The sequence below is a fragment of the Dipodomys spectabilis genome, unplaced genomic scaffold (genome assembly GCF_019054845.1).
Source record: "Dipodomys spectabilis isolate Male_0828 unplaced genomic scaffold, ASM1905484v1 ptg000783l, whole genome shotgun sequence".
NCBI lineage: Eukaryota > Metazoa > Chordata > Mammalia > Rodentia > Heteromyidae > Dipodomys > Dipodomys spectabilis.
Window position 1 is genome coordinate 3,575,573 of NW_024871460.1, and position 27,983 is coordinate 3,603,555.

General features: G+C 41.7%; 1 protein-coding gene across 2 annotated transcripts; it reads left to right on the plus strand.

Moving 5' to 3' along the window:
• Positions 1–1,692: 1,692 nt before the first annotated feature.
• On the plus strand, positions 1,693–27,918 carry Zhx1 (zinc fingers and homeoboxes 1). Of its 2 annotated transcripts, XR_006146484.1 has the most exons (5): positions 1,693–1,965; positions 13,471–13,585; positions 19,516–22,367; positions 23,145–23,213; positions 26,076–27,918. XR_006146484.1 is itself a non-coding variant. In XM_042672979.1 (4 exons), exon 3 carries the CDS (start codon positions 19,741–19,743, stop codon positions 22,360–22,362), a length of 2,622 nt encoding a protein of 873 aa, XP_042528913.1. In that variant the 5' UTR covers positions 1,694–1,965; positions 13,471–13,585; positions 19,516–19,740; the 3' UTR covers positions 22,363–22,367; positions 26,076–27,918. The 2 variants fall into 2 exon arrangements, 1 of the variants encoding a protein (XP_042528913.1); XM_042672979.1 differs by lacking the exon at positions 23,145–23,213 and having other exon boundaries at positions 1,694–1,965.
• Positions 27,919–27,983: the final 65 nt, after the last annotated feature.

The window sequence follows — 27,983 nt, forward strand, 5'->3', positions numbered from 1 at the left end:
ATTTAAGGTGTATAGGAGGATGCATATAAATTATATGCAAATACACCATTTTATATATGGGACCTCAAGATCCCTCTTTTTTTTTTTTTTTTTTGGTGGTCATGGGGCTTGAACTGTGCCTGGGCGCTGTCCCTCAGTTCTTCAGCTCAAGGCGAGCGCTCTACCACTTGAGCCACAGTGCCACTTCCGGTTTTCTAGTGGTTTATTGGAGATCAGAGTCTCGCAGACTTTCCTGCCTGGGCTGGCTTTGAATCGTGATCCTCAGATCTCAGCCTCCTGAATAGCTAGGATTACAGGCTGAGCCACCGGCGCCCGGCTGATCCGTTTTTTGATCTCCTGGAGGGTTCTAGAACAATCCCCCTTTGGGGTACCAAGACACTGGACAGCCTTAGCTATGCTTCTATCAGTTTTTTTTTCCCCACAGCACCTGGCATAGTGCTCAAAAAGGTGGTGGTTAAGTGAAGGAAAGAACAAATTTCTGTATTCTAGGTGGGCACCACATTGACTGGGGAACATACAGAAATTATATGGGCACAAGTTCCATCTTCTAGCTCTTTCGGGCATCAGAGTATTTACAATCTGAAACCCTAATCTTTAAATTGCTATTGGTATTAGCCCAGCATTTTATTACAAAGGCTTTCCTCTCCTTTTTTTTTAACCCCTGTGTTAGGAAAGCATTATATTGGCTTCTTGAGATCGCTTGTATAGCTCACCTTATGAATTCAACTCCGGGAGCCTAAAATGCCGTTAAACTTGCGCTGGAAGTGCGGAGTGCTGGGCAGAATTGCGTGTGTGATTAAGCCCGGGCAAGCACAGGTTCTGGCAGTCGCAGGTGCCAGCAACCAACGCTGACTCCAGCCGTCGGGCTTTCACTTTAAGCATCTGCATATTTTAGGATTAATGGGGGGGGGGGGGGCACGGCTGTCACTGCACTAAGGTCCCGGCCGGGGAGGGGTGGGGATTCCGGGACCCTGACCGTGCGTCCAGGACTTCGGAAGGCGAGTCGATGCCTTGCTTTTGTTTGCATTTTTCGTGTTCACGATGATGTGGGGCTGAAGGGAAGGGGCGGTGGAGGGACCGGCTGGAGCGCGTGAGTCGGGGGCGCGGGGACGCGGGGAGCGCGGCTTCGTCTCGCAGGGCTGTCCAGAGGGGGGTAAACTGCACTTCTGGTGTGGGCGGCTGGGGGCGCGGCCGGCGCGGAGCTGCGGACGACGGCTCCGGACTGCGGGGATGGGGGTGCGGGGCGCCGGCGCCGGGAATCCCAAGGAGCGCGGGGGCGTGGCCTCCGGCGGGCGTGGCTCCCGCCGAGGGGTTGGGCTGGGGGAGTCCCGCCTGAGGGAGGTGGAGCTTTTGGTTAAAACGGGGGCGGGGCGGAGGGGGGGTTGAGCGGAAGACAGCACGCCTACCCTGCGACCTGGCGGTGACAGCAGGAGGGCGGAGCGCCAGGAAGGCGAGGCTGGAGCCCGACTGGAGAGGGACCAGGCTAAGCGCGGCAGTGGGCGGAACTATCGGCGGCAAGGGGCGGGGCCGCGGCGAGGCAGAGGGGCGTGGTATCGAGGGGGCGTGGTTTCTGGTGACAGGGGGCGGGGCGCGTCATCCCGTCCCGCGTCGCGCGGATCCCGGGGAGCGGCTCGGGTCGCACCCTGGGGAAGCGACGGGGTGTGGGAGTGGGGAGCGCGGCGCGGCGCGGCGCGGGGGGCCTGTGGAGGACCCCCGCCTCGGTCGGCTCTGTCTCCTCCCTCTCCGCCCCGGGCCGCCCGCTGGGGCTTACGCCACTTCTCACGCTCTTACCGTGGGTCCCCGAGCTCCGTGGGGGGTTGTGGAGCTCCGAGGCCCGTCCGCGGGCCGGCCGAGTGGTTCCGGGTTTAGGGTTCACAGGTCAGAGTTGACTCCCAGAAAAGTGCAGTCGGTTTGAAATGCAAGATGGCGGCGGCGGGTGTCTGAGAGGCGCGGCGGCCCCTGCAGGTAGCGGCGCGAGCGGGCTGGGCGGCGCGGGGCCCCGGCGGCGCGGGCTGGGGTGGGAACCTGCGCCGAGGCCGGCGGCCGGCGCGGGGAGCGAGCGCGCGGCGCGGGCGGCCGGAGGGAGGCGAGCGGGACGCGGACCGGCGGGCTGAGCCCGCCCGCGGCGGCGGGCGGTGGGCGGCCCCGGTGCGGGGCATCCGCGGCGCGGGACCGGGCCTGCCCCGGTGGCGGGGAGACCGACCGCGGGGGACCGACCGCGGTTCCTGGGCGTCCTCCGGCCGGGGGGTGGGAGGCGGGTCTGGCTGAGGGCAAAAATCTCAGCTCCTGACTTTGCGAGAAGATGGAGCAACTTGGGGTTGTGCGGGGGGCGAGGTCAGGGCCTGGGGGGGGGGGCGGCGTCTGGGACTGGGGGTCCCGGGCCGCAGTGCGGGCCTGGGTCTGGGGGGCGTGCGGCCGGCTCGCGGGGGTCGCAGTCTCCAGGGTTGGAAGGTCTCCTGCTGGGAGCCGAGCGCTGGTTTGGGGTGCGAGTTCCGGGGGAAGGAGAAGGCTGTGCACCCCCTTTCGGGGCGAGGTCGTGTCCCCACTAGGAGTTGAGTCCTTAAGAACTCTGCGATGATTTTGAGGGAGCCCCGAGTGCTCGGGGGAGAAGTTAGTGTGTGAGGATGGAAATGTCCTCTGCCTTACAAGTAGACTGCTCTGGGGTGGGGGGGTGGGAGGTAGAAGAGGACCCAGAAGAATCTCTGAGCCCTGGGGCCCGAAAGAAGCGACCCGTAAAAAGATCGGACCCACTGGAAGCAGGAAAGACCCACTGATGATTGGGATGAAGGACAAGAAGAGGGTGTGAGAGGATCGTGGTCTCATGGCAGGAAAGTAGCCCTGATGTCCTTTCCCTGCGGTGTGTCTTTACACCAAAATTGAAGCTAAGAGATTTGACGTCCTTTGTGTCAGTATGTCTCTGATCCCTTCCACGAGTGACAGTAAGGAAAGAGCAAACTCCAAAAAGGCAAAGATCCAGTTTGATTCCCTTAGCCAAGGTTAGTGAGGGATCAAGCCTCCGGGAAGGCTTCAGTGAGACACCCAGGGCCACGAATTAGGAAACTGGGAATGGGGTGATAGGAGAGGAAGGCAGACAGAGCAGACGGCCCACAGCACTTTACCATACTCAGCTCTGCACTTGCAGCGAGAGAGGGAGAGATAGGCAGACAAGAGACAGCGAGAGGGAGAGAGAGACAGAGGGAGAGAGATTTAAGCGTGGCTGGTAGGGACTGTGTGATGTGATTAGATGGGATTCCATGTAACTTGAAAGGAAGGAGTAATTCTTTTAGAGATTAACTTGATTTTTTGGGGGGGAAAGGAGAAAAAAAAAGGAAATAAATCTCACGATGGGGACATATACAGTGGCTCAGGAATAGGGAGGCTGATCAGCTTCCAAGAAGTAATTAAAGGGACTATGTGCTGGACTGAGGTGTGTGTGTGTGTGTGTTACACATACATAAGTGAACCTGTAATTTGTTTGAGTTGGTCATTGTTTCTTCGTCTTTGTGTTATGTGGTGCTACATACATCATCTTTGTTTCTGAAAATCTTCTTAAGTCGTTTGTTCTTAAACTGGTAGTGAGGATTAGCAAGAATTAGTTTTACCAGGGATGTAGGCACTACTGTATTTATAAATAATTTTGATTTCTATTGTAGTAATTCCAACTCCTGATTTTAAGTAAAAGAAGAATGAGAGCTGCCACTGACAATAATGTGGTAATAGGACATCAAAGCAAAAGGGCTTTCATGAATGATTTTTCCTGTTTTTCTCTCCTTCCTCTAAGCATTTTAAGGTTACACAGATTAATTTTAGGAAGGAGAAAAATACATATTCTTGACTCTTTAATACAAAATGATAGCATCTCTCTTTTTTTGTAGAAGTACCTCCCCATATCTTTACTTAACAAGATTAAAATGAGAAAGAAAATAATACAGTAATCCATGATAGCTATGATTCCTGCAGATTTCTTGAGCCTCCTTCATTTTCAAAACAGCGTTAGCATCTTCACTGGAAATGAAACAATACAGTTGAGGTATAAACTAGTTCAGGCTTCATATTTGGAACATTGTTGTACATGTGTGCCATCCTCTGGCTCCATCAAAGTGCACATTGCTCAAGTTTCATATTCAGTTTTGAACAGATTAGGCTGGGTGAACTAGGGAGGCATGGGTACCAGATGGTTTGCAAATATGCTAAGGCCGAAAACATAAATGTGCCTGTGTGGAAGATGCTCATTAGTTGCTTTATTTCCTTTATAGCTGAGCTAACTAACTGGATTTGCACATTCTTTTTTTTTTAAGGAATAACATTTTCTAGTTATTAGTAAAATTGATAGCATAGACGTAGTTCACTTAGAAGGTTTTCTGTCTTTTGTATCACCTTTCATAATCGGATGGAAAGATGATGTGATGATATATAATAATAAACAAAATGTGATATTTGACACTTAGTTTTCCATAAATTGTAGCTTAATACTTTACATGAAAATGCTATTAAAATATTAAACTGATCTCAGCTATAGTTGAGGGAATAGCCGTTTTATTTATGCTGCAGCCGTGTAGATTTGGACTAAGAAGATTGCTTATTGGATTTTTGTTGTTGTTGGTCCTGGGGTCTGAGCCCTGGGCCTGGGTGCTCTACCACTTGAGCCATAGTGCCACTTCCGGCTTTTTCTGTTTATGTGGTGCTGAGGAATTGGACCCAGGGCCTCATGCATGCAAGGCAAGCACTCTTATCACTGAGCCAGCCACCTTCCCAGTCCCTGCTTATTGGAATTTTAACAGTATAGAAAGTTCTGTACCCTAAACTATTTTCTAACTTAACGTCATAGTCAATGCACTTATTCATGGAAGTGTTAGAACTTATTTACTGTACTGTTTGTGGTAATAACCAGGTATTGCATTTTTTTTATCAGCATACATTAGCTATACGAGGGAGGATTTTATTCTGACATTTCCTCTTAACAATGTCCTCCCTCTATTCCTCTTCATTACCCTCTTCCCCTTCCTGATAGAATAGCAACAGGTTCACTGTTCTATTTTCATACATGCGAACCATCTGTTTCTACCATATTCATCCTCATTCACTCTCCTTGTTAACCCAACCCCTCCCGTTAATACCCAGCCCTCCTCAATGGAGCCTGTTTCTCTTTCCCCATTCCATCCTTCCCTGTTGATCAACAGCTTTCATTGAGGTTCTTTATGCCATTTTCACATGTAGTCACATTGTATCTCAAAATTATTCACCCACTGTGTTTTTCCCTTTCTCTTCCTGGATAGTCCCCTAGACTTACATGTATGTTTATTCATTCAGATACGTACGCATACCTATGTTTGTTTATGTCTGTGAATACGTCTTTTAGATCTAGCTTCCACAAATGACTCAGGCCTAGTTTTCTTACTTGGCTCTTTCATTCACCTCTAGCACTCTACCACTTGAGCTACCCCTTCCATTTGGCATTTTGCTGGCTAATTGAAAATAGAGTCTGTCATGGTTTTCTACCCTGGCTGGCTGTTAATCATGACCATTGGATCTCATCCTCCTCAGTAGCTAAAATCACAGTCATGAGCCACCAGTGCTGGGCCCATGTCTTCTCTTTTGAGCTTATGTTATCTTGCTCAGTATATCTTTCCATTCAATCCGTTTTTCTACAATGACATGGGGTCATTTTCTTTTTCTTTTTTTTTTTTTTGGGGGGTCCAGTTGTGGGGTCTGAACTCTGGGCCTGGGCGCTGTCCCTCAGCTCTTCAGCTCAAGGCTAGCACTCTACCACTTGAGCCACAGTGCCACTTCCAGCTTTTTACTTTTTTGCTTATGTGGTGCTGAGGAATTGAATCCAGGGCCTCATGCATGCAAGGCAAGCACTCTACCACTGAGCCATCTTCCCAGCCCGGGGTCATTTTCTTATGTCTATGTAATGTTCCATAATGTATAAACTGTAATAAGCACACTTTTTTTTTTTTTTTTGCCAGTACTTGGGTTTGAACTCAAGGCCTGTGCTTGCATGGCTAGTATTATTACCATTTGAGCCACACCTTCAGTGTGGCTTTTTGCTGGTTATTTTGGAGATGGACTGTCATGGCCTTTTCTGCTCTGACTGGGTTTGAACCTAGTCCTTTGAATCTCAGACTCCTGAATAGTGAGGTGTATTACAGATGTGAACACCAGAACTTAGCTAGTACATTAACTTTTAAGTTTTTGGATATAAATCCCTTTTTATAAATAATCCTATGTGCTTTGTGCTGGTGGCTCACACCTATAATCCTAGCTACCCAGGAGGCTGAGATCTGAGGATCATGATTCAAAGCCAGCCCAGGCAGAAAAGTGCCTGTGAGACTCTTACCTCCAATTAACCACTGAAAAACCACAGGTGGAGCTGTTGGTCAAAGTGATAGAGTACTAGCCTTGAGCAAAAGAGCTCAGAGACAGTCCCCAGGTCCTATGTTGAAGCCCCTCAACTGACAAAAAAATAAATTAATTAAAAAATAAATAAATTTAAAAATAAATAAATTAAAAAGTAATCCTATGTAACTTCAAAAGTAAGATATTTATTTAAAAAATTTATACTGTTCTTGAATAAAGGCCAATATTTCTGTAATATTATTGAAATATTTATTGACTTCTTATTGTTCTATCAGTAACAAGATTTGCATGACTGAAGTTGATGATTTATATTATAATCAAGATATATATTTGAGCTTACATTTTCAAGATTGTATTTTATTTTATTTTTGTCGGTCATGGGGCTTGAACTCTGGGCTTGGGTGTTGCCCTTGTGTTCTTCAGCTCAAGGTGAGCGCTGTACCGATTGAGCCACAGGGCTACTTCCGGTTTATTGGAGATAAGAGTCTCACAGAGTTTCCTGCCCAGGCTGGCTTTGAACTGCGATCCTCAGATCTCAGCCTCCTGAGTAGCTAGGATTACAGACATGAGCCACTGGCACCCAGCTGAGATTGTATTTTATATAATTTATTTTTAAAATAAATATTAACATGGAAGTTGCCAGATATTGCTTGTTTATTTTGTCAGTCATGGGGCTTGAACTTGGCCAGGGCACTGTCCTGGAACTTGAGCTCTTTTTGCCCAAGGCTAGTGCTCAACCACTTGGAGCCACAGCTCTACTTCTGGTTTTCTGATGGTTAATTGGAAATAAGAGTCTCACGAACTTTCCTGTGTGGGCTGGTTTCGAACTGTGATCATCAGATCTCAGCCTCTGAGTAGCTAGGATTACGGCATGGCCACTGGTGCCCGGCTTCAGATCCTTTTTTGTTATTGGTGTGTGTACACACACATGCACACACATACGCCAGTACTAGAGCTTGAATTCTGGCTTCTTGCTCTCCTTTAGCTCTCTTGCTAATAGCTAGTGCTCAACCACTGGAGCCATGCCTCTTGCCTCACAATATTTGTTGGTTATTGGAGACAGAGTCTCCTGGACTTTTGTTTCCTGGCTGGCTTCAAACTGTAATCCACCAGATCTCAGTCTTCTGAGTAGCTACAATTACTGGTTGAGCCACTGGCATCTGGCCTCCATATATTATTCTTTTTTTTTTTGGTTGTGGGGCTTGAACTCTGGGCCTGGGTGCTGTCCCTGTGCTCTTCAGCTCAAGATGAGTGCTCTACCACTTGAGCCACAGTGCCACTTCCGGTTTTCTAGTGGTTTATTGGAAATAAGAGTCTCATGGACTTTCCTGCCTGGGCTGGCTTTGAACCGTGATCCTCAGATCTCAGCCTCCTGAGTAGCTAGGATTACAGGCATGAGCCACCGGCACCCGACTATAAATTATTCTTGAAAGATACTTAGTCTCAGTGTTTTATATAATCCATTATGCACCTAAGAGGCAGAAAGATATTTGCCTATACATATATGTATATGTGTATAGTATAATAGACCTTGGCCTTAACAAATAGTGTGGCAGACTTTATTTATTATTTTTGGATAGTTGTGGGGCCTGAACTCTGGGCCTGGGCACTGTCCCTCAGCTCTTCAGCTCAAGGCTAGCAGTCTACCACTTGAGCCACAGCGCCACTTCTGGCTTTTTCTGCTTATGTGGTACTGAGGAATTGAACCCAGAACCTCATGCATACAAGGCAAGCACTCTACCACTGAACCACCTTCCAAGCACCAGACTTTATTTTTTTTTAAAGTATATATGAGTAGCTTCATAATATTCAAGGGAATTGAATAAATTTTTTAAATTAGTTTGTTTTGAAATAGGTCTTGCTGTGTAGTCCAGGCTGGCTTCAAAGTGAGATTCTCCTGCCTAACCTGCTGAGTGCTGGGATTACAGGCACACCCAACTTAGAATAAGTCATTTTTAAAGCAGGACTTTTATTTTCAGTTTTTAGACTTTGATTTTGAAAAAAAAAATCATTATCAGAGCTTATCAAAACATTAAAATGGGGGGCTGGGAAGGTAGCTCAGCGGTAGAGTGCATGCCTTGCAAGCATAGGCCCTGGGTTCGATTCCTCAGCACCACATAAACAGAAAAAGCCGGAAGTGGTGCTGTGGCTCCAGTGGTAGAGTGCTAGCCTTGAGCTGAAGAGCTGAGGGACAGTGCCCAGACCCAGAGTTCAGGCCCCATGACTGGCCAAAAAAAAACCCCACATTAAAATGGTACCTAAATTATATATATATATATATATGTATATATATACATATATATATATGTATATATATTTATCAGTTAAAAAATATCTGCACTAAAGATTTGGGATGTAATACTGCCCATATAATTTCTGACTTCCTTTATCCTTCCTTCCTTCCTTCATTTATTTGTTTACTTATCTATTTATATATTTTGCCAGTCTTGGGGCTTGAACTCAGGGCCTGGGCACTGTCACTGAGCTTTTTTTGCTCAAGTCTAGCACTCTACCACTTGAGCCACAGCACCATGTCCGGCTTTTACTGTTGATGTGGTAGTGATGAGTCGAACCCAGAGCTTCATGCATGCTAGGCAAGCGCTCTACCACTAAGCCACATTCCCATTCCCAGACCCTTTATCCTTCTTTTTTCTTTTTTTTAAATTTTATTTTATTGTGAAGATGCTGTACAGAAGGGTTACAGTTACATGAGTAAGGTAATGAGTACATTTCTTATCAAACATTGTTACCGCCTCCTTTGTTTTTTTTTTCCTACTATCCCTTCCCTTCCTCACCTCCCCCCTAAAGTTGTAAAGTTCATTTCCAACATAGTGTCTTGTGAGTATCATTGTTGCAATGGGTCATCCTCTGTCCTTGTTTCAGCGTTTTATTATTTCTCTTCCCCTCCCCAAATTAGATAAATGTATATATAAGTTGCAGGGTAACAAAATCAAACAGTGACAACAGGGGATATACCATGGGAAGAGGAACATACAAAAGAAAAAAAAATCACATAGTACATTAAAAACAACAACAACAAAGCAAAACCTCTTGTGTCCATATCTTGGGGTTTATCCTTTTCTTTTTTTTTTTTTTTGTCGGTCGTGGAGCTTGAACTCTGGGCTTGGGTACTGTCCCTGCACTCTTCAGCTCAAGGAGAGCGCTCTATGGCTTGCGCCACAGCTCTACTTCTGGTTTTTGAGTGGTTTATTAGAGATAAGGATCTCACAGACTTTCCTGCCCAGGCTGGCTTTGGACAGTGATCCTCAGCTCTCAGCCTCCTGAGTAGCTAGGATTACAGGTGTGAGCCACTGGCGCCTGGCTTTATCCTTCTTTTAAAGGTCTTTTCCTATTTCATTTTGTTGAAAAGTTTTGATATTTCTAAGTACTTCACTTATAATTATCTAGCTTCTGTCCTAAATCTACTCTCTTACAGCCCAGTATTTTAAAAAATTTTGTTAAAGCTTCACTAGGCATTGATTTTATTTGGGAGGGTGAAAGAGAGAATGAAAACAACTTCTCCTAATATAGGATTCTTTATGTGAGCAATTTATTTTATGAAATAAATTAATGATACATTTTGAAGCCATGGTGTGTGTGTGTGTGTGTGTATGTGTGTGTGTGTGTGTGTGTGTGTGTGTGTGTGTGTATACAGGGATTAAATTATGACCAATATCTGCCTATTAAAGTTATTCTAGCATGGTTTAATATATTCAGAAGCATGAAATGAGAAACAGTGTATTAGTTTGGTTTATTGTTACCTTGATTGTCGAGACAAAAGACTCACAACTTGAAATTTATATCTTAAGATCAGAACAAGCCTATAATCCTAGCTACTCAGGAGTCTGAGATCTGAGGATTGTGGTTCAAAGCCAGCCCAGGCAAGAAACTCTGTGAGACTCTTATCTCCAGTAAACGACGAGAAAACTGGAAGTGGTGCTGTGGCTCAAGCGGTAGAGTACTCACCTTGAGCTGAAGAGCTCAGGGACAGCGCCCAAGCCCAGAGTTCAAGCCCCACGACTGACAAAAAAAAAAATCAGAACAATCTAACAATCATAGGTGCACAGGTAGTAAGTGAATTTGGTTTGTTCCAGAGCATAGGTTCTTGAGTCTTTATAGTCTGTATACTGCCACAAAGAACATCTTGTTCTATTTGATTATTTAATGTACATGGTTTGAGATCAGCTCTTCAGTTTCAGAAATCCACTCACCCTAAATTTAAAAAAATGCTCCGAATTACAAAGAAATGTTCTAAGGGCATCTCAATATCAGGAACTGAAATAGCATCGCACAAAGAAGATTTTCATTGAATATATTAAGTGCTCATTTGTTGCATGTCTAGTTGCTCTGTGCCTATATGCGTTTTAGCAGCTCTTCTCTGGAGATGCTTGTTTTTTTTTTTTTTTTTTTGTCGGTCATGGGGCTTGAACTCTGGGTCTGGGCGTTGTCCCTCAGCTCTTCAGCTCAAGGCGAGCGCTCTACCGCTTGAGCTACAGCGCCACTTCCGGTTTTCTGGTGGTTTATTGGAGATAAGAGTCTCACGGTCTCTCCTGCCCGGTCTCTCCTGCCCGGGCTGGCTTTGAACCGTGATCCTCAGATCTCAGCCTCCTGAGTAGCTAGGATTACAGGCGTGAGCCACCAGCGCCCGGCTGGAGATGCTTGTTTAATAAAACATTTTGTATTTGCTTTGTAATTTAAGAATTGATTGAAATAGGTTAGCAATTTCCTATAATAATTCATTTCAGAATATCACCTCCCTTTTTGGCAGCTGTTTCCTGTCTTCTAGTCCACATCCTCTAGATGGATAGCTAAGGAGTAGCCTACTGGAGGTAACAGGAAATGAAATTTTAGAATCTCAGACTACAGAGATAAGATCTTTACTGTCCCTACCAGGAAACCGCTCTTTTGGTTTTCATGAAAATACTGTGATTATTCAGCTTAAGATTTAACTCAATTAGGAAGTATTTCACTAGCAGACTTTTCTTTTTTTTCTTTTTTGGGTCTGGTCATGGGGCCTGAACTCTGAGTCTGGGCACTGTCCCTCAGCTCTTAAGCTCAAGACTAGCACTCTACCAATTGAGCCACAGCGCCACTTCCGGCTTTTTTCTTTTTGCTTATGTGGTGCTGAGGAATTGAACCCAGGGCCTCATGCATGCAAGGCAAGCGCTCTACCACTGAGCCACTTTCCCAGCCCCTAGCAGACTTTTCTTTCCTTTCTTTTTCTTTTTCTTTTTTTGTTAGTACTGGGGCTTGAACTCAGGGCCTAGGTACTGTCTCTGAACTATTTTGCTCAAGGCTAGAGCTTGACCACTTGAGCTACAACTCCACATTTGGTTTTTTGGTGGTTAATTGAAGATAAGAGTCTTGAGGGGGCCGGGCGCTGGTGGCTCACGCCTGTAATCCTAGCTACTCAGGAGGCTGAGATCTGAGGATCACGGTTCAAAGCCAGCCCGGGCAAGAAAGACCGTAAGACTCCTATCTCCAATAAAAACCACCAGAAAACCGGAAGTGGCGCTGTAGCTCAAGTGGTAGAGTGCTCGCCTTGAGCTGAAGAGCTGAGGGATAGCGCCCAGGCCCAGAGTTCAAGCCCCACGACCGACAAAAAAAAAAAAAAAAGAGTCTTGAGGGGGGCTGGGAAGGTGGCTCAGTGGTGGAGTGTTTGCCTCACATGCATGAGGCCCTGGGTTCAATTCCCCAGCACCACATAAATAGAAAAAGCTGGAAATGGCACTGGGCTCAAGTGGTAGAGCACTAACCTTGAGCTGAAGAGCTGAGGGACAGCGCCCAGGCCCAGAGTTTAGGCCCCACAACAGACAAAAAAAAAAAAAAAAGTCTTGAGGACTTTTCTGCCCAGGCTGGCTTAGAATTGCCATCCTCAAATCTCAGCCTTCTGAATAGCTAGGATTACAGACATGAAGCACAAGCACCCAGCCTAGTAGATGTTTTGATGTACTTAATTATTTCATGGCCTAAGAAGGCTTATAAACTTGTATGTATGTAATGTTAGCAGTAACAAAAGAACAGGGTATGGGGGGGTCATCTTCCTTTATTCACTGAATTTAGTATTCATGCTTCAAGAACAACAAACATACTGTTAGCCTTTTTTTTTTGGTTGGTCATGGGGCTTGAACTCTGGGCAATGTCTTTGAACTTTTCAGCTCAAGGTGAGCGTTCTACCACTTGAGCCACAGTGCCACTTCCGGTTTTCTGGTGGTTCATTGGAGATAAGAGTCTCATAGACTTTCCTGCGTGGGCTGGGTTCGAACCGAGATGCTCAGATCTCAGCCTCCTGAGTAGCTAAGATTACAGCATAAGCCACCAGTGCCTGGCACAAGTATGATTTTTATTAAATTTTCCTAAGTTGTTTACCTACTTTGGGTAAACCAAACATTTTTAGATATTAATCTGAATTTTCAGAGAAAACTTTTTAAGTTTTGGGTATACAATACCAGTAGTGGTGCTGTGGCTCAACTGGTAGAGCACTTGCCTTGAGCTGAAGAGCCTAAGCCCAGAGTTCAAGCCCCACGACTGACCAAAAAAAAAAAAACAAAAAACTAGCATTTCACAACACACTGAGTGTAATACTATTTGGGAGTAGCCATCTAGTAAGAGCTAATTAAACTCCAGCTACTCTATTAGGCAATTTCATGTTCAAAGGGTAGACTACTAGATTCTTTAAAGTTATTATTGACTTATCTTACCAGCATTAATAATTCTCCCTATTCCAGTTAATACAATTACGAGTAAGTTTATGTGTAAACACATAAATGTATACTCTTACTCTTGGCTCTTAGTTTGACTAAGTTACCTTAAAATTAAATTTTTTATTTAAAAAAGCTAACTTCAGTATTGATTTTTCACATTATAGACTATATATATTCACATTTTGAATTTTTTGAATACAGTTTAATAGTTATTTGGTTGTTCTGCATTAGTAACATTTTTAATGTGCTGTTTTGAATTGGGCTACCTTTCAATATTGATTTTTTTATTTCTATGAGGTAATATTTTCTCCCTGAAATTAAATTTTCATAAGGTCAAGGCATAAAGTATAAAATCTCCTAAGTTTAACTAATATTGAGAATAATAAAAAAATACTTTTTTTTGTAGGCGAAGACTACAAGCTACTTCAGAACTATAGTAATGATGGCCTGAGCTAACCACCTAACTGGAATGAAGGTGCCCTTCCGTGTGAAAGATCACAATGCTGAGAAGGCCATGGCAAGTATGTGTTTGAGACAATTTATAAACCTCGGATCCAGTGTGCTCACGTTAAATTCCATGACACTGTCTGGTTAATGATAAAACTCTTTCTACTTTCTTTAAAAATGTACTTTCAGCCTTTAACAACCATGAGAGAATTGACCAATTTTCAAAGGAAAAAAATCACACTTCATAATAAATCTTACATGGTAAATTGATCATTGATTTTTAAATTAATATTGGTTGAAGTCTGTCATGTGTCAGGCATGCTACTGGGTATTGTGATAACAGAGTAAACAAGACAGATGAAGGTCCTGAGGACAGAACTTGCAATGTGTTGAAAATGGGTGCGAAATTTTATTATTCTTTACCTATTTCTAGAAGTTTATTTGCCTATTTCTAGAAGCTTATTTCTAAAAAATAAGCTTCAAGACTTACATGAAGAGTTTCTGAAAATGTATTTTCAACATGTAGGCTGCTATTAATAACTAATCATCATTATAAAATTAGGATCTTGAGCACTTTCAAATTAAATTCATATATGTTAACTATACTAATATTTATATATTTGACTATACTTTACATATGTTCATGTTTACCTGATTAACCAGTCTTTGTAAGAAACATTATATTATATACTATGTTTCAAATTGTGTCTCAGTCCAATTGTTACTTAAAATGATTTTACAGAGAACTAAGAATTAGTAGTTAATGAAATAGTAGTTAATGTAATATCACTTTGATTTTAAAAAATTCAGACTTTAGAGTTCTTAAAGTATTACCAATATTAATTACTGTTTCTTTCAAAGTATTTTTTTTTTTTTTTTGTCTGTTGTGAGGCCTGAACTCTGGGCCTGGGCGCTGTCCCTCAGTTCTTCAGCTCAAGGCAAGTGCTCTACTATTTGAGCCACAATGCCACTTTTGGCTTTTTCTGCTTATGTGGTGCTGAGGAATCTAACCCAGGGCTTCATGCATGCAAGGCAAGCACTCTACCATGAGCCACCTTCCCAGCCCCTCTTACAAAGTATTTTTATACATTCAGTCTTTATGTACTCAGTATATAACATTTATAATATCTATAATAAACATATATGTATATATACAATGTTAAATATATATATATATATAAAATCTCACACACACACACACACACACACACACACACACACACACACACACACACACACACACACACACACACACACACACACACTTGGACTTAGTAAACTGAGATCTGAGGATTGTAGTTCAAACCCAGCCTAGGTAGGAAAGTCTCCAATTGACCACCAGAAAACTGGATGTGGTGTTGTGGCTCCGAGTGGTAGAGAGCTAGCCCTGAGCAAAAGAGGTCAGAGACAGTACCCAGAGTTCAAAGCCCCACGAACAACAAAAAACACAAAAATCTACTCCCTCCATTCCTCTCCCTATTAACACTCTCCCTTCTTAAAACAGTTTCAGAAAATTTTATTGTTCTATTTTCATACATGCAAATGAACTACTTTGAGAATATTCATTCTCATTCACCCTGTTAGCCTTCTCTACTCCAGATGGTAATGCATTTAGATCATACTTTTTATTATGTTTTAATTGCAAAGCCACCTAAATACTCAGTTGTGCAATTGACCTTTTATAGGTAAGTAATGTATGTTTTCCCAAATTGATTTTTCTTTATGTGTATATCTGTCCTGAGGCTTGACCTCAGTGTCTGAGCTCTCTCCTTAAGTTTTTTTATTTTGCTCCAGTCTAACACTTTACCACTTGAGCCACAGCTCCACTTCTGGCTTTTTTGGTAGTTAATTGGAGAAGGTATCATGGGCTTTCCTGTCTAGACTGGCTTGAACTGCAATCTTCGAACTCCTCAGTAACTAGGATTATAGGTGTGAGCCATGAGTGCCCAGCTCCAACTTGATTTTGAGCCCTGTTTTTAGTAGACCTTCAAATAGAGCTGGGATACCTGTCCATCCACAGTGGTGGTCGCTTCCTCCTCTTCTCCCTCCTCTCTCCCTCTTCCTCTTCTCTCCCCCCCCCCCCCCCCCACCTCTTCTCTGGGCACCAGTGGCTCACACCTGTAATCCTAGCTACTCAGGAGGCTGAGATCTGAGTATTGCAGTTCAGAACCAGCCTGAGCAGAAAGTCTGTGAGACTCTTATCTCCAATAAACCACCAGAAAACTGGAACTGGAACTGTGGCTCAAGTGGGTAGAGCACTATCCTTGAACTGAAGAGCTGAGGGACAGCACCGGGGCCTAGAGTTCAAGCTCCATGCCCAACCCCCACAAAAAAACTTCTTACAGGGGCTGGGAAGGTGGCTCAGTGGTAGAGCGCATGCCTTGCATGCCAGAGGCCCTGGGTTCGATTCCTCAGCACCACATAAGCAAAAAGCAAAAAAAAAAAAAAAAAAAAACTTCTTACATTTTTGCTCTTGCTTTTTCATTCAATATATGTGCCTTTTTAGACAATTTGCTTTCTCAAAAAAAAAAAAAGAGAAAATGTGTAATACTAAACAGGTAATATTTCTTACTCTCCTAGAAGCATTTTTCAGACTAGAAAATAGTGTCAATTAGACTCTGTGTATCAAATGCATGGGTAAAGGAAGCATTAGTACTTGTTCAGCATTATTACTCTTAGGCAGTTACATGTTCCTATTTCCCACAAGAAAGCCTTCTCTGCCACTTTGCTAGAAGCTTTCTGCAAATGTGCGCCTGATAATTCTGACTACTTCTCTTACTGCACTGATTGCAGTTATTCTAAATGTTGCTTGCTTTGTTAGACTAGTGTCTGACAGAGTGCAGACGATCTGTATGGTCACCACTGCATTCCCAATGTCAACTCAATGCCTGGCACATGCTTGACATTCCACAAATTGTTGTTATATGGATTTCTTGAAGGGTCTTGGTTTTATAGGTGAGGAGCCCGAGGTTGAAATTGAGTAGCTTTTCCAGATACCACAGTGACAAAAGGGACTTCAAACTGTATGGTTTAATCCTTTCTTCTTTTGGGGGTACTCATGGGGCCTGAACTCTGGGCCTGAGTGCTGTTCCTTAGCTCTTCAGCTCAAGGCTAGCACTCTACCACTTGAGCCACAGCACCACTTCTGGCTTTTTTCTTTTTGCTTATGTGGTGCTGAGGAATCAAACCCAGGGCCTCAGGCATGCAAGGCAAGCGCTCTACCACTGAGCCAACTTCCCAGCCCCTGTACGGTTTAATCCTATACTCCAATGTCTGACTAAATTAATTACCTTGAGCCTAGGTTTCACTTCCATAAAATGGTGCATTGCATTAAGGTCCTTGTTTCCTCCAAAATTATGACTATAATAAGAATCCTGATGATACTTTATTTTTTTCTTTGTCAGTTATGGGGCTTGAACTCAAGGTCTGGGTGATGTTCCTGACCTCCTTTGCTCTATGATAGCACTCTACAGCTTTGAGCCACGCTCCACTTCCCTGTTTTCTGGTGGTTAATTGGAGATTGGAGTCTCACAGACTTTCCTGCCCAGCTAGCCTTAATCCTTGATCCTCAGATCTCAGCCTCCGGAGTAGCTAGGATTATAGGTGTGAACCATCAGTGCCTGGCTTAGGGATTCTTATCTGTTAAATAATATACTGTGTCTAGTTTTGTTAGGAAAATCATGGAGAACCTGAAGATAGATGGTGCCAAACAAACAGTTTTAGAAGTAAAGAAGAATTGTATTTCTCATAGCTATATAGTTGAATGTGGAAGTAAGCGGAGGTTGAAGTAGTCGAAAATATATGAGCTAATCAGGTTTTTGTTTGTTGGGAGTTGTCAGTTTTTTGAGACCAGGTCTTGATCTCTCACTATGATGAGCTGAAGCCTTTTTTTTTTTTGGCAGGGGTTAATCCTCTAAGTAGTTTCATTAATATTTTTTCTACAAATTGTACAAAGGGTTTACAAGCTAGCATGCCCATTTACGTGTACAGTGCATCCTAATTACAATCGCCCTTCCCATCACTTCCTCTCCTGGCACCAGCTGCCCCTCACCCACCAGTCACACCAAGTTTCCACTTCCTTTGTCACATGTTGGCGTTTAGTATTACAGTTGTATTTGTCCAGCATTTCCTTGTCCCTTCATCACCTTCTCCCCTAACTCCCACCCCACTCAAAACAGACTTCAGCTTCCTGATTCTCATTTTGTTAAAGTTTCTGTCTGCTGTCTGGGCCTGGGCGCTGTCCCTGGGCTCTTCAGCTCAAGCCTAGCACTCTACCACTTGAGCTACAGCACCACTTCCAGCTTTTTCTGCTTATGTGGTGCTGAGGAATCGAACTCAGGGCCTCATGCATGCAAGGCAAGCACTCTACCACTGAGCCACCTTCCCAGCCCTCTAGGGAGGATCTTACCACTTACAAAGTCAAGTATGCAGCTCTGTTTCTACAAAAGTGTCTCTCATTTAATAGAGTCTGTCGTATCTTCTCATAAAGACCTTGTTTTGTTCCATACTCTTTGGAGCAAGCTTTTCTCTTTACTTCACCTAGCAAAGATGCTAGTAAATGAAATCGTTTTAAATTCTGGAGGGAAATGAATTAGATCACTTTTTGCTCATTTTGTTCATTTGGATTCACTTAAAGGTTGACTGAATTAGCACCAAAAATTATTTTTGATGGTGCTGGGTTGTGAACTCAGAGCATAATGGCTTGTTAAACAGGAGCTTAACTACTTGAGCCATCCCTCTTGCTCAAAATTTAAAATAGTTTGATTGCTACATTTATTAATCTTTCAGTGATTTAAGATCACTTTGTGAATTTCAGCGATTGTTGCTTATGATTATATCCCTGGGCCCTGTTGGAGTTTGTAGGACTATTTTCCTATTCCTGTTAGTTCAATTAAATATTTAGGGATTACTTGCTTGACTCGCCTTCTCATACTCAATGGAGACAACAGACATGAGTGAGATTTCAGACAAAATAGTTCAGTGGGAAAGTGTTACATTGAAAATATAAAGGTGCTTTGCTCATTGGAGTAAGACTATTGGTAGGAACAAGAAAAACTGCATGGTACATAATATTAATAAGGAGACCACAGGTATAGATGGTGAAGTAGAGCTGGAAACGGATAATTGCTTTGCTACTATATGGTAAGTACCAGAATAGAAATAAACAGGAAGCGATGGGACCAAGTTAAAGAGAATGACTGTTCTAGAATGGATAGAAGGATCATCACATCAAGTGAACAAAGTGACTTAGCATCAGGAATGGACTGAGTAAAGTTCTGAAAATGGGTTAAGTGTTTCAGGAATGGCAATTACTTAGGTGGAAAGAACATAGTAGTAAAAAGGAAAAAGTTGAGATGTAAATCTGAGGTTGGGGTGGGCTAGTCAAGGCAGTTATGTATGCTGTAGGGAGCTAGAACTTTATTTCTACACAGTGACCTGCAGCAGGGGCATGGTATGAGTAGACATTTTATAAATTCTACTAGTATTGTACAGAATGATTAAGTGTAATGTTTCTGACACTTTGATCATTCATCTTCCATTTTTGCTATTTTTTTGCCATACTTAAACTTGCTTCTGGGCAAATGAGCCAGACCAGTAGGAAGAAAACAAGTGACAGATTGAATTTCTTACACATATAATGACCATCTTTTTTTGTTATCTGTGGCTTCTTTTATGGTTTGAAAGATCCTTTCTTGTTAACAGTTTGCCATTTTACATTGATGGTATTCTCCTTGCCAAAAGTAGGCCCTTTTCCTCTTCCTTTCTAATATCTAGCCTACTAAAAGATTCAAACAAACAAGCATGGGTTTGACCATGAGTTCCATACAAAATCTTCATGGAGTTAGTTTGGATACAACCATCTATGTTACCTAATGTGTTTTCTGATTCTTATCTTAATGTAGATCTTTATGACTGAGCTGTACAACAACTTTAAATGAGTGAAATATAACCATAATTTGCTTCAAGGATCATTGCCACTCATTTTAAATTTATTTCAATGTAGGTGATTGGCGTTGTGCTTCAAAAATTTCAGCAGTTCAACAGTATTTTATCTGTCAACAGTAAGCTCTTTACTTGATTGCACCATGAAAAAGCTGCTAAAGAGACTTGTTGAGCACAAAAGTGGACTTGAAGAACCAGAAGCCATTGTTTTCAAATGAAGAATCTTGAATAGTTTTCAGCCTCAATGCTTTTCAATCAACACTGAGGTTTCGCCCATAACATCAGAATGGCGAGCAGGCGAAAGTCAACAACACCTTGCATGGTCCTGGCTAGTGAACAGGATGCAGATCTTGAGTTGATATCAGATTTGGATGAAGGTCCTCCAGTACTTACACCTGTGGAAAATGCCAGAGCAGAGAGTATCTCAAGTGATGAAGAAGTTCATGAGTCTGTGGATTCCGACAATCAGCAAAATAAAAAAGTTGAAGGTGGCTATGAATGTAAATATTGTAGTTTCCAAACTCCAGATTTAAATATGTTTACTTTTCATGTGGATTCAGAACATCCCAATGTAGTACTAAATTCATCTTATGTTTGTGTTGAATGCAATTTTCTTACCAAAAGGTATGATGCACTTTCTGAGCATAATATGAAATACCACCCAGGAGAAGAGAATTTCAAGTTGACAATGGTGAAACGTAACAACCAGACAATCTTTGAACAAACAATAAATGATCTGACCTTTGATGGTAGTTTTGTTAAAGAAGAAAATGCAGAACAAGCAGAGTCCATAGAAGTTTCTTCTTCAGGAATCTCTATCAGTAAAACACCTATCATGAAAATGATGAAAAATAAAGTAGAAAACAAACGGATTACAGTCCATCATAACTCATCTGAGGACACTCCTGAGGAGAAAGAAAATGAAATCAAACCAGACAGGGAAGAAAAGGTAGAAAATGCAAATTCTTCAGCTCCAGAATCTACCACCAGTACTTCCGTTGTAAACAGAATACATGCAAATACTGGCAACACAGTGGTGACCCCCGCAGCAGTTCTTCCTGGGCTATCACAGGTCATAACCGCCGTGTCTGCTCAGCAGAACTCAAACCTGATTCCCAAAGTCTTAATCCCTGTTAATAGCATTCCTGCCTACAATGCTGCACTGGACAACAATCCTCTCCTACTGAACACCTACAACAAATTCCCTTATCCAACAATGTCAGAGATTACCGTTCTTTCGGCTCAAGCAAAATATACAGAGGAACAGATCAAGATATGGTTTTCAGCTCAACGCCTAAAACATGGTGTTAGTTGGACTCCCGAAGAAGTAGAGGAGGCGAGAAGAAAGCAATTCAATGGGACAGTGCATACTGTACCTCAGACCATAACTGTCATCCCGACCCACATTTCCACAGGGAATAATGGTTTACCATCTATTTTACAGACGTGTCAAATAGTTGGTCAGCCGGGTCTGGTCCTTACTCAAGTAGCTGGAACAAACAGCTTGCCAGTAACAGCACCCATAGCCTTGACAGTGGCAGGGGTTCCAAATCAAACAAGTGTCCAGAAAAGTCAAGTCCCTGCTGCTCAGCCTGCTGCAGAAACGAAGCCGGCCAGTGCAGCACTTCCGCCCCCCCAGAATGCCAAACCCGAAACTACGCTGGCAAACCCCGATTCATTTGGTATTCGGGCAAAAAAGACAAAAGAGCAACTAGCAGAACTAAAGGTTAGCTACCTTAAAAGTCAGTTTCCCCACGACTCAGAAATTATCAGACTTATGAAAATAACAGGCCTCACAAAAGGTGAGATTAAAAAATGGTTTAGTGACACCAGGTACAACCAGAGAAACTCAAAGAGTAACCAGAGCTTACATCTCAACAGTGATTCCTCGGCCACCATTATCATAGACTCCAGTGATGAGGCCACAGAGCCCCCACCCGTGGCGGCCTCGCAGCCTAAGCAATCCTGGAATCCCTTTCCCGACTTCACGCCCCAGAAGTTTAAAGAGAAAACCGCAGAACAACTTCGGGTCCTTCAGGCAAGTTTTCTCAACAGCTCCACACTTACAGAAGAAGAATTAAATAGGTTAAGAGCACAAACCAAACTTACGAGAAGAGAAATTGATGCTTGGTTTACAGAGAAGAAGAAATCAAAAGCTTTAAAGGAAGAGAAAGTCGAAATCGATGAAAGCAATGCAGGTAGTTCCAAAGAAGAAGCTGGGGAAACTTCTCCCCAAGAAGAATCGATCACCCCCAAGTCAGCGAGTACGGGCAAGATATGCAAGAAAACCCCTGAGCAGTTGCACTTGCTTAAAAGTGCGTTTGTTCGAACACAGTGGCCATCACCTGAAGAGTACGACAAGTTGGCAGAAGAAAGTGGACTTGCCAGGACAGACATTGTTAGTTGGTTTGGCGACACCCGTTACGCGTGGAAGAACGGAAACCTGAAATGGTACTACTACTATCAAAGTGCCAGTTCAGGCAGAATGAATGGTCTATCTTCCCTTAGGAAAAGAGGGAGAGGGAGACCCAAAGGACGTGGAAGAGGAAGACCTCGGGGGCGACCCAGAGGCGGCAAAAGAATTAACAACTGGGACCGGGCACCATCATTGATAAAATTTAAAACTGGAACTGCCATACTTAAGGATTATTACCTGAAGCACAAATTTCTTAATGAGCAAGACCTGGATGAACTTGTCAACAGATCACACATGGGCTATGAGCAGGTTAGAGAGTGGTTTGCAGAAAGACAGAGACGATCTGAGTTAGGTTTAGAATTATTTGAGGAAAACGAGGAGGAAGAGGAAGTTGTTGAAGATCAGGAAGAGGATGAAGAAGAGACAGATGATAGCGATACTTGGGAACCCCCACGACATGTGAAGCGGAAGCTTTCTAAATCGGATGACTGAAGTGTGTAAGTGTTCACCTGAGTGTGTTATAACTGTGTAAAGTACCTTATTGGATAACGTGTTTTCTAAAATACTTTTCCGTAATAAGAGGACTAGATGTCATTAGGCTAGCCAAGACATATATGAGTGATGATCAGGTGTAGTTTGATTATCATATAGAGTTTTAATATTGCTTTAATGACTAATGTTGCTTTTTTTTCTTAAGTGCCAGTCCTGGAACTTGAAATTGGGGTCTGGATGCTGTCCCTGAGCTTTTTTGCTCAAGGTGAGCACACTGTCACTTGAGCCACTTCTGTTTTTTTGATGGTTAATTGAAGATCAGAGTCACACAGACTTTTCTGTCCGGGTGGCTTCAAACCTTGATTCTCAGATCTCAGTCTCCTGAGTAGATAGGCTTACAGGCATGGGCCTTTGGCACCAGGCATTTTTTTAATGTAAAATAATCTTCAAGGTTGGGAATGTGCCTTAGTGGTAGAGTGCTTGCCTAGCATGTGTGAAACCCTGGGTTTGAGTCCTCAGTACCGCATAAACAGAAAAAAAGTTTGAGGTGGCGCTTTGGCTCAAGTGGCAGAGGGCTAGCCTTGAGCAAAAGAAGCTCAGGGACAGTGCGCAAGCCCTGAGTTCAAGTCCCAGGACTGGCAAAAAAAATTTTTTTCAGTTTGTTTCAAAGAAAAGTTATTCACCTGTAAGATAGGAGATAGGGAATTAAACACTGAAGGTAAATGAAATGTAGTTCTTGTGACCTTCCCTTCATTAAAGCTTTATTTTTTTTTCTATTTAAGGAAAGGATTCAAAAACTAAAACTAAAAAGAAGGGGAAAAGTATACTGAAGGAAGGAGACTTACTACAGGGTGAGGATTGTTCAATGTTAGGAAACTAGGTCAAACAAGTATAGTTTTTTTTTCATTATATTGTCTCAAAAGTATTCAATTTTTAGCTAGAGTTTAAAGCACTTTTATATTAAAATTGTTTAATATCTTTTGTCTTTTAAAAGCAAAAGCTCTATAAATTCATATTTCCTTATTAGGTGCATCTGTGTTTGAGAAGCTGCAATAGAAATGATTTCTTAGGCAGAAATAATTGGCAAAAGGAAAATAATAGATACGATATTAAATTAACTGTTATATAAGATATATTTTCGGGGCTGGAAAGGTGGCTCAGTGGTAGAGCACTTGCCTTGCATGCATGAGTCCCTGGGTTTGATTCCTCAGCACCACATAAGCAAAAAGAAAAAAGCCAGAAGCGGCACTGTGGCTCAAGTGGTAGAGCGCTAGCCTTGAGCTGAAGAGCTGAGGGACAGCGCCCAGGCCCAGAGTTCAGGCCCCACGACCGGACCCCCTTCCCCAAAAAAGGATATATTTTCATTCATAGATATAAAATAACTCTGTTCCCAGTACAAATACTATGTTTGGTTAAAAAAATAAATCTCTGGCCAGGTGCAGTAGTACATACTTATAACCTCAGCAGTTTGTAGGAATACATGGTGAGACTCTCTCAAAACAAAATAAATGAATAGCCTTAAAAGTGGAAACAAATATAGAATAAATATATAAGGTTTTAGTATGATTCTTAATACATTACACATTAGATTAATCAAAATTTAAGGTTTAACCAGGCACTGGTGACTCATGCCTGTAATCTTAGCTACTCAGGAGGCTGAAATCTAAAGATTGTGGTGCGAAGCCAGGAAAGTTTGTGAGTCTCTTATCTCCAATAAAGTACCAGAAACAAAAAACAAAAAACAGAACTGAAGCTGTGGCTCAAGAGGTAAAGCTCTAGCCTTGAGTATAAAAACTCAGGGACAGTGTCTAGGACCTGAGTTCAAACCCCAGAACAGGCACACGCGCGTGCACACACACACACACACACACACACATGCTATAATTGTAAATCTGTTACCTGGTTTGGAGTTAAGACTTCAGTACTTAATACTTTTGAACTCAGGAACAGGTTTTATTCTTTTCTGTTTTGTATTTGGGATAAAAGCACATGGTTTTGCAGACAACAAAGTTTTCATGAAATTTGTGTGTGTGTCTGTGAGCTGAATAACATTATGGTAGCAGAAATTAGTGCAGGTAGGGAGGAAATGAAGAATAGACCTTCATGATTATTACATATAAGCCCTTCTTCCTACATCTGTAACCCATTTTTCAGTTCTTAGGTTCTCTTACTCTACATAATATTAACTTAATTCCTCCATATCTTTCCTCTGACTTGTTCATTTTAACAATTATTTACAGAGATCTTAATATGTACTAGATGATATTCTTCTTAGCTAACATTTTTGGGAAGAACAACAAATGAACTAAAATGTACCTATTGTAATAAGCGGTACAAATCTCATCTTAGGTTATAAAGCATAATATAATCATTGTAAGTCACAAAGCCAAATGGTTTTGTACAGTTTTATCCTGAAGTCCCAACTGTCTACCTCCTCATGTCAGCAAACCTCAGGACAGGCGTTGTTCTGACCCAAATGCATATTTTTTAACAGGCCTTTTTTCAATTGCTAAACACAAGAATGCACACTCAGCTAAGATTAAATCAACAAATTTGTTTCTGCAGTGAATTGCTGTTACAACCTTTGCAGTGATTTTCTGGGGAATTGTAAACTTCTATAAAAATAAGGTGAACTTTTCTGTATAGTGTACTAGAAACTTAAATTTAGAGGATAATTCTTGTGTTTATATTAACACTCTTATGAATACCAATTACAGGAAAAAAAATTCACATAAATCTTCAGCTTTTAAAAAATGGTGTTTTAGCCTAACCTGATTCCAGGCTAGCCCAGGCAGAGAGCTCACCTGATACCTTCTTAACTATTAGTTGCTGCGGCAGTGTCACACAACTATCATCCCAGCTATATAGGAGGCTAAGATTTGGTGGGTCTCAGTTCCTGGCCAGCCTGGGAAAAAAAGTATATGAGCCTTTTGTCTCAACAGAAGCAGAGTCGTGGCACACGCCTCTCACCCCCGCTATTTCAGAAAGCAGAAAATAGGATGATCGCAGTCCAAGCATGCACACTAGGCCAAAAGGGAAGCCCTGTCTCAAAATAACCAGTTCCAACAAAGTCTGAAAGCATGGCTACGCAGCAGCGCACTTGCCACACAAGCAGGAGGCCCTGCGTTCAGAGTCTCACACACACTACCAAAACAACCCAAAACAGTGTAGGTTTATTTACTTTTTTTGGTAAATATAGAAGGTTTTAAACAAGAGCCTAAAATTATAAATATTAATTAGTATGTCATTGTTGCAATAAAATACTTTTTCACTTATAGAGAATTCATCATAGATTTCCTCCAAGCTTTTTTTCTTCATTTAAAATAGGGTTCAATTTACAAAATTACCAAAATCTTTCTAAAGTAGCCACTGTACTAAGTGGAAGCACATATATCTTTAACACATATATCTTTTGTACATGCCAGCCTGGTATAGAAACATTTTGTAATTTGATAATTACAAATACTGACAATGGAATATATATTTCTTACTAATAATTTTTTGTAAACAATTCCAGAAAGGTGATAAATGTCTGTAAGCAAATCATACACACAAAGTCTAGTGAGATGTATGTGGTAGGTGATCACAGTGTCAGTAAGAAAACAAGATGTGTTGCTATTGGTAATTTGTATCATTTTTGCTCTTAAAAGTATTAAAAAGTAAAAAATAGTTTTCTTTAAGTTTCAGCTTTTTATGATGTTTTTCTTTTATAGCTGCTTAAAATGTTGAAGGAGAATTAATTCTTCAACTCAAGATGTCTGAGTTACTGTGAATGGGGCCAATCTTTGGTGACACTGAGAAATGTTACAAGGCATACACACTCTGAAAAAAAACAGGATCCAGTATCCAAAAGAAATGGACTTAATGTGCCAAAGTTAAACTACTGCAGTTGGCGGAAGTTCTGCAATGTAAATAGAACACTAATGAAAAAACAACTTGTAAAAATTCAGATTTTAGTACACTTCGTTTTTATTCTGCTAGGATGGAAACATTCTGAATCTTCAACTTTCTGAAGGGGGTTGATGACCACTAGCACTTCTCATTTTCAGTGCAGCTTACTGCTTTGTGTCTAGTTAAGACAGGCTGGACTGCCCGCATTCATCCATATATGATGAAGCTTACAGCTTTTGAGTGACCAAACATTTTACAAAGTAAAAATTACTTAGAAATGGGAGAGAAAAAATGCTGATTTATTTCTGTAAATTATTTATTTGTCTCTGCACCAAGACTAAAAGTTGTACAAGGGCTTAAAAAATTTCAAGTGTAAAAATATACACATACTGGAAGAGAAAGATTTGTGGTATCACTGGCCCTTAAGGATTAGATCTTCCATTAAGCACACTCATGGGTACCACTATTTCTACTTAGAATATGTGATTTTTTCCATTAGATGCGAATTTGCTTTGTACTAAGCTAAAAATAATGCCGAAGAAGGAAAAGAAACTGGTGTAAGTTGAATAGAGTGAAATGCCATGCCAAAAAATGTGAAAAAGAATCATGTAGTAAAATACTTGGAGGGGGATGGCTTTTTTTTTTTTTTACAATCATGTGGAAATCAGGAATGTTCATATTGGATCAGAATTTTCAAGAATTACCTTTCAGTGGAATTCCACCTTGTGTAACACTTTCAGGGATTAGAGGAAAAAAAATTCTGAACTGATCCCAATGAGTTAAAAGTTAGCTGTTTACTTAGAATCATGGGAATGCTGTGAACTCTTGCTGTTATCAGGAGACTGAAGGTTCACAGGAACTGACAACTTTGTAAAGACAGGTGCTGTTCATCCCCGGTGAGAAGGACCTTCTCTTTTCATAGGACCACTTTGCATAATGGGCTTTCTTCATAGAGGAAATGTTCAGATTCATTAGCTTTGAATTTTTAAAATGTTTTTCTGAATGATCACATGTAGTGGGCTTGGCCAGTTTATCTAATTTAATGAATAATAAACATTAAGCTCTTGGTTAAATGTCAGCTAATGAAAATGTTATGAAAAAGCATGCTGCTTTCATTTTTACAAACTTTTTATTTTTTAACGATAGCTTTATTAGTAACTCCAAATGCTGCAATTTAGCTGATTCTTCCCTCAGACAGCTGGCTTTGTGGGTGGCTTTTTTCATACTACTGGTAACTTTTTTAAAAGAAGCAATGTAAAGACTGTAACAATTGAATGCACTAAACTGTTTTTTTCTTTTATATATTCAGAACTTCTTAAAGCACTCTGTATTATAATGATTAAATTGCTTCCTTTTTTAAAACCATTGCTGATGTGGTCTGAGTTTTGTTTGGCAGTAATTTTTATGTTTTCAAAAATCTGAAATGTCAAGTATTAGAAATGAAGCCTTTGAATATATTTATATTATGTTTCCCTTGTAATATGTTAACTGTATAGCTGTAAACAACTACTAATACAATTTCCCATCACTTTTATAGGTTTGATGAAATTCTGCTCTGATGTTCGCTAGCTTTAAATATATTTATTTGACAGAGCAACAGAACCTTTCCCTCCTGGTTGACTGTGACCTTGAATACAAAATAAAAGCAGTGATGAGTAGTTTTCAGTGATTTGTTTTCATCTTTAACTGAGTCAATTTTTTTTAATGGTGGTAAAATATACATAAAATTG

Coding starts and splice junctions, on each gene's coding strand:
- Zhx1 (XM_042672979.1), top strand. CDS start 19,741: ATGGCGAGCAGGCGAAAGTCAACAACACCTTGCATGGTCCTGGCTAGT.